Genomic DNA, 12,144 nt, shown 5'->3' on the forward strand with positions numbered 1-12,144 from the left:
GTTTCGATATTAAAACATTATGATTGACTATGTTGAATGCTTTATGCAGATCTAAAAATACAGCACCAACTACTCCTAATTTATCAAGTCTTGATTCAATTTGCTCTATTAAGTGCAAGGTTGCAGTCTCGGTGGAATGATTTGCTCTTATGCCAAATTGCATACAATGTAGACCAAAATTGCTTGTATTAAGAAATGCTATCAGTTGTTCAATGACAACTATCTCAGCAACCTTTGAGAGTACCAGCAGTATACTTATTGGTCTGTAGTTAATGGCTTGAAGGTGGTCTCCAGATTTAAAAATAGGTGTGACAATGGCACGTTTCCAGTCATCAGGAAAGAAGCTGTGTTGAAAAGACAAGTTAAGTAAATGAGCAATGGGGGGGAGTTAAAATATCGTTGTGTGATTTAACAAACATGGTGTCAAATTGGAAAGCATCTCTACTTTTGGAGCTTTTAAAGGAGCTGATGATTTTGTTTACTTGTAACTCATTAGCCTCTACCAGCTCAAAAACCTGGCCTGTAACATGTAAAGGAGCAATATCCAGTTTCCTTTTTGTAATTTTTTTCCCTAACTCATATACAGACTCAAGAAAAAATTATTAAAGACAGAAGCAACAGTAAGATGATCTTCAATTAACTTTCCCTGTACTTTTTTACATTTTGGGTTCCTCCTTGTGAGCTTATCAATGTTTTTCCAGATCAATTTACTGTTTCCTTTTGCCTCAGTCAATATACTGAGATAAAAACGAGATTTAGCTTCTCTTAGGTCTTGGATAGCTGTGTTTTTTAAACCTTTATAAATCAGCATGTCAGTGTCTCTTCTAGTTTTAATTGCCTTCCTTAGTGCAGCATCTCTAGATTTCATTAGTTTCCACAAGTTTTCATTAAATCACGGTAAATTGTTTTTATTTTTTGATTTTATCAGTATCCTCACATTAAATCTTTCCTCACAGAGTTGATTCTGTGAGTAATAGTATCACAGCCATAGTCCTGATCATCAGAGGACAGTATATCATCCCAGTTCAAGCTGTTAATTTCACTGACAAATTCTCCTTGCTTAGCTTTGGATATGCATTGAAGGATCATTGTCTTAGTTGCTGTGGTCCTTATTCTATTTTTAGTCAGTTTTCTCACACATAGGGTTAGGTTATGATCTGATAAACCAGTGATTAAATTATAACTTTTAGTTACTCTTTCTGGTTTGTTAGTAAATATCAGATCAGTTTGTGTACTGGAGCATTTTCCTAGTCCTAGTTGGGCCTTTTACTAGTTGTTCTAGTTGGAATTTCTCTGTGATCATTTTTAGTTTTTTCCTCTTAGATTTATCCTCTCAGTTCACATTAAAATCACCCATAAGTAATAATTCTTTGTTGAGATTGCACTCTTTCAAGACTTCTGTGAGTTGATCATAGAAATGTAATCTGCAGAAGGGGGCCTATAGACACCTATGATGTAAAAAGACATTTGTAACATAACATTATTTTTATCCCAACATATTCTAACGTGTTACCCACATTGTAAACCACACATTCACATTTGATGTTGTCTTTCACATAAAAAAGCACCCTCCTCCTCTTCCATCAGGTCTGTCTATGTTGGGATAAAGTTACTTGGATGTTCATGAAATTCGGTGGGATCATTGCTCTCATCATTCTGGACATGATACATATTTTTGAAAAGTTTTCTCCAAACAAGACGTCTGCCATTTTGGATTTTATGCGTCAATTTTTATTTTATGAACACAGTTCAAACTAGGAAGTATTTCAATTTGATATCACAATTGGGCTTAGGCGTGGCACTTTTAGCATTTTTGAGGCGCTAGGTATGCTTGAAAACTCACAAAGCTTTGCACATGCATCAGAAGTGGCGAAACTAGATATCTGACATGAGGCTTGCTCTTGGGTGTGGAAAAATGGCTCAAGTTCACCCCCTAGAAAATTTCAAAGCCCCCACCTCTAAATTTCACATAGATGTACAAAATTTGGTAGGCAGATGCAACATCTCTAGCTTCTTAGAGCCATACCCTAAGTCCAACAGGAAGTCAGCCATTTTGAATTTACTGTGCATTTTTTTCCGAAAATCAAAGCCATTTACAAACCCCTCCTAGAGAATTAAACCGAGTGACTTCAAATTTGTAGGTGACATCTAAAGATCTTTGCAATGCTTAATTGTGAAGCATTTGTGTTTTTGAAAAAAATATCTGTGAAATGGCATGCCAGTCAATTTTACCCAAAACATGAAACATGAAGTTGTTGTAATGCCACTTTACACTGTCCAATCTGCTCCTAAATTTCTCATGCTTGATAAGAGTCCAGACGTGAACACAGCTACATGTCAGTATTAAGTCATAGTCATAGCACTACCTACTGACAACATGAAGTCAGCCTTATGTGACAAACATCATTAGATTTACATTAAATTTACATGGTGTGGTCTATACATCATATACTGCAAAAAGATGTATAATTAGTGGATGTTCTTTAGTGCCACAGTGGACAGAGGAAGTGATAATTAACTCCTACATGCAATGTCCAATACTCATGAAAATGTTATTTTATGAAAATTTTATGCAAATACCACTAAACACAAAGTAGAGCTGGGCCTGATGGGAATGGCATTTTTTTTCAAGTATTTGCTCGTAAGGGACTGTTCATTATTTATCAGAGGGAGGGGGGTGGCTGGGATGTGACTTTGTTCTTGTTCTTTATCTTGACCCTCCTTGGAGCTACAGATATTTTTCCTTGAACCTCCCTGAGTGATTGGAGGAAAATGTATGGCCCTCTCTCCACCGTAAATAACCATATTTTACTATGTTCACATCAAAGGTAGGTATTATTGGAGAAAATAAAAAGCAAAGGCTGACCTCCTCCAACCATAACTTTTAATAGCGAACCGTGACTATTAAACCTTAGCCTTCTGAACCCCTGTTCCCTCGTTAGAGAGAAAAGCAAACTACCAGCCCAATTCACTGTGTCTTCTCCTATAGCACTGCAAAAGTTACCTGTGACAGTTCCAGCTCTGAAACAAAAATAAGACGCTAACTTAATCTAGCCAATGTAACGAGCAAACATCACGGAGAGAGTGAGAGTTATCACTAAAACACACAGCGAAATTCTTAAGCAAAATGCAAATCCTCCTTACAAATTAAAACAAACATAAGTGGCTGTGGCTCAGGAGGTAGAGCGGGTCGTCCACTAATCGGAAGATCGGCGGTTCGATTCCCGGCTCCTCCAGTCCACATGACGATGTGTCCTTGGGCAAGACACTTAACCCCAAATTGCTCCTGATGGCTGTGCCATCAGTGTATGAATGTGTGGGAATGGTTAGCTTCCTCTGATGGGCAGGTTGGGACCTTGCATGGTACCCCCTGTACCCATTCAGCGTATGAATGTGTGTGAATGGGTGAGTGTGATTTGTAGTGTAAAAAGCGCTTTGAGTGGCTGGAAGACTAGAAAAGCACTATACAAGTACAGTCCATTTACCATTTAAGTCCCTCCCCAGTGTTCAAAAAATTATTTGACATGCCTCCCCCGTTTTTCACCACCATCCCCTGCCTCTCATAAATAATGAAGTATTATACATATTGAAATTAATATTGATAATATGAACATCCATACAACATTTAACAGCAATTCATCCAAAAGTTGTTGAGATTTTTCACTCTGAACCAAAGTTTCGAACCAAGGGACCAAGTATGACCATCCCTTGATCTGTGCTGCAAGCATGGCTATAAAGGTTTAAGAACACTGCTTGATGACTATTGGTATAATGCTATATTGGACTTTGTCAGCCAGTAACACTAGTTCAACTAAAAGCATCCAATTGTTAAGCCTGTCAGTTAGTTCTCACTGACTGGATTGGTGTAATTATGAAGTTACATAAGCTCTCCAGTGCTATTTAAATCATGCGTATGATAAGAGAAGCCAACGGTGGAAGAATTGTACACATGCCATAACTGTTCATATATCCTCTTCAGAGGTGGGTAGAACAGCCAAACACTGTGCTCAAGTAGAAGTATAAGTAGTCATCAAGACTACCGCTTGACTAATATGAAGATCCAAAGAGTTAAATTATAAATGAAAGACATTATGAAATTAAATAATCTTATGAATACAGACAGATAATATCTGTCAATCTGTCAAAACAAACAGGGCAGAGCCTGTGTGTGTGGCTGAGCAGACAGTTATCACAGAACTGTCAGAGATCTGCCCAGTTTGTCTTGATTGACAACGATTTCATCCTTAAAAGTAGAATTACAAAATGAAAAATGGCATGGAAACACAGGAAAAAAATGTTGTTGACTTGTGAAATAAAAACATTTGGCACAAATGACATTTTGAGATAAATAACTGCTGGAATAATGTAGAGATGACTACAATACAATAATGATCTGAGGTTTAAACATTTATTGAGGTATGTAATGATTTCATGGTAATGTTCATCATATCTGTTTACTTATTTAATATTAAAACTCTTTTGGTCTCCAGAGAGTATGAAAGTATTACATAGTACTGTGTTGGGACTTAGTAAGAGCAGTTTTGGTTATTAGAAATATTAATGTCTTTATTAAAAATCAATACAAAAATTAATGTAAATTAATAATGTTATTAACCAAAACAGTGAAAACAAAAAGGGGTGTTCACTTTAAAAATGTCAACATCAGAGAGACATTTTTATTTATAAGGTTAACAATGAAGGGTTGAGTCAAAGCACTGACCCTCACAACCTGCCTTTACCACAATATGTATGTAAATTATATCAAAACACCTTTTCTTTAAGGTATAACAGAGTTTATTAACATTAGTGATATCAATTAACAATCAATATCATTTCAGGTCAAAAAACATCCAAATACAAACTATCAAACAAACAAGTATAAGCACAAGTAACTACAAACAGCAAGCAACAATGAACAACAAGCAAGCATATGGCACATCCAGATGTGTGTGTGTGTGTGTGTGTAAGAGATGAAGAGGAGGAGCAAGATGGCGGATGTGACCCACATGGGGGGGGATATGTCATGTGAAAGTTCGGGTCAGAGGAACTGACCGCGAGAATATAACAAAGACAATGGCTAATGGCACCTGCTGGTTTAACACTTGTCTCACGTGTCTATATGCTGAGCTCAGTTACTGATTTATCTGCTCACCACGAGTGTGTGTGTGCATGTAGGAGCATGTATGTGCATGGTTAGTAGGAGAAAGGAGGTGGAAGTACTGAAGAATGAAAGATCTCGGCGATCATGAAGAGAAGTGGCGCTTGCTTTTATTTTCACAGAGAGTGAACATCCTTATTCACCGGGCGCAGTCTGATTTCAACAAATAAAATGCAACCCACAGTCTCACACACGATGGTGAGCTAACACAAAGCAGTCCAAGCAGTTGGACAAACACAAATCAGTTTAGTGTGAAACAACACCAACACTTCACAGTATCCTCAGCAGCAAGCGGACTCTCATTCCATTAAGTTCACAACAAAACAACAGCAATAAAATTGAAAATAACACACTTTAATAGCCTATCTCTGCCCAAACTTAAGCCTCTTGTGTCACTTAAGGAAGCAAGTAGGATGTGTTTCAGTCCAGTAGAAAATCTCTACTTGTCCAGCCAGGTTGAGATTGTGTGGCCTAGTTACAGTTGTACATATGGGAGTTACTTCCTTACATTAGATGTCGAGCAGCTGGAAAGTGCTGTTCAAAAAGCAACTCTGGTGTTTATACCCTCAGTGACATCACAGCTGGAAAGGGGAAATCCCTGCCGAGAGCCAAGAGTTTGACTTCACACCATGGATGTATAATAACAGCTGGATAGGGTTGCAGCCAATTTTTCCCAGTGGTCACTTGCGGTATTGTGCCCCAAAATGTTCAGTCCATGGAGAAGTCCACACCATTCAGAAAATGTTCCTTTAAACAAGCTGTTTGGACTTCCGTAACTTTGTGATGTCACAACTATATTCACAGTGTCTTCCCTACCATTGTCTTGGAAAGAAACAAAACATGTTTATTTATGTAATTTACCTAATTTATGTGCATTTGTTTCATTTTAGCTCAGTGTGAGAGTCTCTACTGCGTTTTGCTGTCATTTATGGTCCCACTAGTTTCTCTCCTCTCCTCTGCTCTCTGTGTGCTACAATCTGTTACCTGTGGTTGGCCAAGGCGTGCGTCACACAGAAATCAGTCAGCCAATCGGAAGACAGGGGCATTGAGCAGACACAAAACGGCTTGTTTCAGGCTGAGTGAGACAGAGGGGCTGCATCCATGACCTGTACAGATGTAACTACATGCTTTTTTAACCATAAAAACATGCAAATGTTTGTAAATAGACCATGCCAATTAAAATATTAAACTGGGAAAGGAGCATAATATGACCTCTTTAAGTGGTTAACCCTTTTTAAGGGTTAAACTTTCTGTTACAAGTAACATGTGATAAGGCTAGCATTTCACTCTGTTTTAGGCACCATGGCTGCTGGATTGAGGCCAGTGATTGTGCTGCTGTTGCTGCTGAGTTGTTGGCATTTGACCACAGCCAAGGAAGGAAAATCCACAAAGAAGGGAAAGAAAGGCAAGCAAGTCGTCTGTCCTTCGTGAGTAAATATGCTATATTCTCAAAATATATCCTCTCTCAGTACACTTCCATTACTATCAACATTATCCTCAGAATTTGTCATCATTCATTACGCTACTACGCCACATCATTCAAATATGATTTCAGACACTGTCCTGCCCATATTTTCTTGCTTTTTGATTGCTTTCCTTTTTATTACTTTATTCTATCATGATGTATTCTGCTGCCTTATAATATGAATGTCAATTATTCCTGTAAATACATAATGTCTGTCATCTTCTCTATCTATAACACTCTGCACTTTCAGTTTAAAGTCTATTGTAAGTTATTATAATAATTAGAGAAAAAATGGTGAAGAGCTGCCACAACTGACCAATCAAACAGGGCAATGGTCATTAGGTATACAGTCAGCAGTATAATAGATACAGTTCCTGTTATTTATTTAATACAGCAACAACTACTACTACTACTACTACTACCACTACCACTACTACTACTACTACTACTACTACTACTAATATAATAATAATAATAATAATAGACTTCAGGGGCTACTGACACAGGGGGGGTTGTCAGCCTGTCAATAGGGGCAAACAAGACACGTACATTTTTTTTTTTTTTTGGTAATGATGTCAGATAAGGAGTGCCTTGCATTTCATAGTTCTAAATTATAAATGCCAAGCCTAGATGTATAGATGTCCACCGTCTCCTTGAGCTTGGAGACATTCAGGTCCAAGTTGTTGTCCTTACACCATGATGACAGCACCTCCACCTCATCCAGATAGGCTGTCTCGTTGTTGTTAGAGATCAGGCCTACCACCACCATGTCATCCACGAATTTCACGATGATGTTGGAGCTGTGTGTGGCAATGCAATCACAGGTGTAAAGGGAGTAGAGCAGAGGATTCAGGATGCAACCTTGGGGGGCACCGGTGTTGATGGTTCGGGTGCTGAAGGTGCAGGTTCCAACCTTCACCACTTGTGGTCTCCAGGACCCAGGAGTAGAGTGATGAGCTCAACCTCATGTCCCTGAGCTTGGTGATTAGTCAGACGGGAAATTATAGTATTGAATTCTATGACTTCTTGTAGTGTTGAGACACTGTTCTCCACTGCAGGTCGGATTAAAATGGACCTCAAAGAATCCATGACAACAACCTATCTCAACAACCTGAAAAGGCACTCTGTGACTCTTTGGACCATGATGAGATAATCTCTGAATTCAGTGTTTGCATTTCTGCCTTGTTTTGTAGGCCATGAAAACAACAAAGGTACCCTGTTTTCACTAAAGCCTTCACATTAAGTAATGGTACGGTGTGTATTAGCTGTTTACTGTTAATAGGATTCATAGTTTAGTTTATGAGTTGCTTATTTTTTCAAACACAAGTTAATTGTTGATTTAATAGAAAGTGTGTGCCTGAATAGAAAGTGTGTTGTTCTTTCATAATTCAAACAGTGCTGGGCTGGATGTTTCTATGATTTCCTTTTGCTGCTGATTCATGTAAACAGCTGCTGTTACATTTGCTGTGTTATTTGTGCGCTCAACATGGTACTGAGCAACAGTGGCTGTAGGCTATAATGAATACACAAGGGATATGTTACATGTTCGGTTTCTGTCCAATGTATACTATGTCATGCAGTATTTTTACACTATCTCTGCTTTCAGTGTTAAAGTTGAGTTGCAACTTTGTGCAATAAAATGGTTAATTAGCAGTACTGTTTGCTGTAGAGCCCATGCTCTGACAGTTCTAAAAAACAGGTTTTTGTCTATTCTGTGCACTGTGATTCCTTTATAGACTGAGGCTCTCAGGGTTGACGATGTCTTGTAGGGAGGTTTTTGCTGTTATTACCTTTGTATTGCAGAATGTTGTCACTGTTTTTTCAGTTGTTCTATGTTTGTCCTTTTTTCTACTTCAGTTTTCATAGGTCTATGTTTCTGGGAAAAGATGGCCCACTCAACTTTAGAATTGGCCCCCAAAATATAGTTTCTGCCTACGCCACTGAATTCAGCTGAAGAGCAACTCATTCAAAAGAAGCAATATTTCCATAAGACATCTGCTTGTAGAGGAAGGTTAAACAAGGGGGAAGAGATAAGTTTGATCCCGGCAGTGACCACCTCTTTCATCTGGTCAGTAAACTCCAGGAGGAGAGACTAGGGGGAATCCTTACAGGTGGTGGTTGGTATGTGGAATGGAGAATCTGCCTCTTAGCTCTGATACCACTCATGTTGTAAGCTCTTGTCAGGAGGGGCCTAGGTGGCTTCTTTCAAGGTTTCTGGTATGTGGTATATCTTCTTGTATTGATTCGTCTCATTCTTGGCAGAGGGAACAGAAAGGTGACGCAGCGAGTAAAATAGGGTAGAGGTGAATAATTTTACACCTGACTTGTTAAGGCTCCATCTGCCTTAAAAAGGTGTCTGCGGACACAAAAAAAGATGAAATTGTCAATAAGGTGCACTGAATCAAGGGCACATGTAGTTGAAAGCTATGTGTTCAGTGCCAACAATCTGCTGAATCTCTCAACTCCTTCTCTGACTGGTGGTAGAAGGCCATTGATTAGCATCTCAGCATTCAAGTAGCTGAGTATGTTCAACAGATCAGTAAAGTCTTGTTTCTGTACTTCTGACTGGTGTTTGACAACATCTTTGGTCCTTTTGTGCACTATGATTTTTTTCACAGTTAGTGGTGCAGCCACATAGTTAGCTATCGCTGCAACAGAGTCCAGACAGATACCAAAAGAAAGAACAAGGTCCAATGTGTGTGCTGCGAAATGTGCAGGTTCTTTATCTGACTGTATAAAACTAAAAGGATCAGATTTAGTAGAGTCAGACTAAGATTAGTGAAATCTAATTAGAGAAAACAGCTGAGAAAATTCTGTTATAGCTGTTCTGAACAGCCACACAGCAGGCTTTCACCTCATAAGCCTGTTATAGAGACAGCAGAGAGACACAGCAATGGTTCAAATTTTGGGATAAAGGTGCACACTTTTGAATAGTCTTTCCTATAAGGCATTCATGGTGTTGCCCTCATTTGTACATTGGAAAAGGTACATAAGTAGTTGTGTATAGAATGAAACAAGAGCTTTAGAGAGTAGTTCAAACTCCGCCTACATTCTTACCTTCTCAAACCTGGCCAATCGCTGCATGAGGTGTGCACACTTGTCAGAAAGTTACAAAAGATGTTGGACACATGATTCCTGGATCTCCAGGATGAATCTGAGTGGAGAAAGTGAGCAAGCAGCACTTGCCCCTCCCTCATGTCCACCACTGAGGTGGTCATGGGCAAGGCCCTGAGCCCCCAACTGCTCCAATGGAGCTGCTCATTGACCAGCAGATCAGACTGCTGTACTGGGCAGCTTCCAGGTGTGAATGTGTGTATGATCAGTACCTTCCTGAAATGGAGACCATTGCTCTCGTTGAAGCTTCCGTGTCTAAATACAAAAGCATCATAGAGACAGAAACAATACAGTACTGGTAAATGAAAAATAAAGTGACACATTAAGATGATTTTGTCATTGGTGACGCACAGTTTTAGCAAAAAATCCATTTATCAGACTTTTCAAACTCTCAAATATCAATATTTGTTTTGGCTTGAAAAATCCAGCATTGGGCTTTTCATTGCTTGTTGCTCCTTGCATGGATAATGGTTTCAAGAGGGGAAGTATGAATAAATATTGTAAATAAATCACATATGGAATTATTTGTCCATCAAGATCATTCCTATGAGAGTATAATAATAGGAAGTAGCCCTTCTTGCTGGCCAAACAAGAGAAAATTCAAATTAAAATTGATATAATTATTATTTACTCATTCATTTACTCTTGACTACCTAATAAATACATAAAAATACTTATTTATGATTAACCATACCATCAGAGAAAGGTTCCCATTGGAGCCAGATTTAACACTAGATAAAGCCGTCTTGAACAGGACATCCTCCTGTCTGCTATGATGACTACAGTCTGTAGACAACAAGACACTATGGAGCGTTAATCTGATGCCAGACATGATGCATGCACACCTTCCTTTCTACTGGGTGAGGGTGGGAGTAAAGGTGCCTTTAGACTGTGCAACAACAGCAATCGTGTAAGCTTATTGCATGTCACACTGTTTTTTCCCCTTAACTTCTTAGATGTGGGTTGTAGTGGCAGTCACGTTGAAGATTTGGTCCTAAATTTCTAACACCAAAAAAATTTTGCCGCAGGTTGTCTTTGATCGCCAAAGCTCCAATTTGGCCATCAGTGGACGTGTCTCATGTGTTTTGGATTGATGACCAAATTTTTCGCCACATTTTCTCACTTTCACTCTCACAAGGCAGGACTTGTGAATGGTTAAATAGCACCAAACCAAAAGGAACAGGACTTCATTGGACCATGGCCTAGGCTCCTAAGCAGTGCCCTCATTCACGCTTACGTTAGGTTCTTGCGATGCATTTCATCAGAACCAGTTAACACAAGTAAATGAAAAATGTATTCTGTTGTATATATATGACCACCATGTATCTTCATCTGAAGCCATGCCTAGTGGACAAAGGAAGAGGTACAACACAAAATACTGTATAATTAGTCTAGAAGAAGAAAAAGACTGTATCCACATGTGAAAAACCATATGGTTGGGGTGTTGACAGGTTGTGATCTAAGCCTCTGAAGTTAACCTGCTCCAGATGGTGATTTATTCCCGTTAAAAGTGAGCCAGCTTTGTGATACTGGAAAATGTTAGCTATCTATCTTTGAGTTAAGCTCAAAGATAGCTGCTAACACAGCTTTGTGGTACAGGCCCCTTCTCAGAACACACACCATGTTGGAAGGAAAAGCTGATGTGACAGTACTGTATAGATGTGGCATACATTGCACAATCTGTAGTAAACTCTAAATTTTGAAAGTAATATTCAGTTTGTTTGTCACTCTAAGGTAAATAAATGACAGCCAGCGTTTATTGAGAATGGCACCCAAAGAGGGCCTTTGTGGGTGACTGAGTTGTCCTAGACAGATATGGTATATGATGTCAACCAGTGTTAATTTTGTTGATGTAACCTATGACGAAAATGATTCGTCAATGATATTTTTTCACTGATGAAAACGAGACAATAAGTGAATAAAAACTAATTTATGATGACAAAAATTATGACTTAATCTATGGACAGTTTCGTGAGTGAATAAAAACGAGACGGAATGTTAGGGAGGGGTGAGTTTCGAAGAGATCCAATCAGAACTAATTAAAATCAAATTCAAGTAAGCTTTATTGGCATGATGAATCAACTAATGTCTTTGCGTGGTAGGGAGTGGGAGATTACTGATAGTACTAATCTACCTAGTGGGAAGTCAACTAGCATGCACACTTGCTGCCTGTGTCATAAACTGCACAGAAATATCAATGTTTGGGAGAAAGAGAAGAACAGAAATATGGATAAATTTCACATTTGATGTCAAGGAAAACAAGACCCTTTGTAAACCGTGTGGAGTGACAATCACCAGTAAAAACTGGTGATTGAAATTCAAAAGTCAAAATAGTTGGAGGTGATTGGGTGTGGAGGAGGAGAAGGGCCGGGGTTGTGAAAAAAGGCAGACAACAAGACTCTAACCT

The 12,144-nt window shown here is 38.8% G+C and overlaps 1 protein-coding gene across 1 annotated transcript in view; it reads left to right on the forward strand.

The window, feature by feature from the left end:
* LOC137179669 (glycine receptor subunit beta-like) overlaps nt 1-12,144 on the forward strand; it is a 64,096-nt gene that overhangs the window by 11,233 nt on the left and 40,719 nt on the right. Inside the window, exon 2 of the mRNA XM_067584523.1 lies at nt 6,456-6,585. Within this exon, the coding sequence (XP_067440624.1) occupies nt 6,461-6,585 (125 nt within the window). The 5' untranslated portion in view covers nt 6,456-6,460. The remainder of the gene's footprint in view (nt 1-6,455; nt 6,586-12,144) is intronic.

The sequence above is a fragment of the Thunnus thynnus genome, chromosome 3, assembly GCF_963924715.1.
Source record: "Thunnus thynnus chromosome 3, fThuThy2.1, whole genome shotgun sequence".
Taxonomy (NCBI): Eukaryota; Metazoa; Chordata; class Actinopteri; order Scombriformes; family Scombridae; genus Thunnus; species Thunnus thynnus.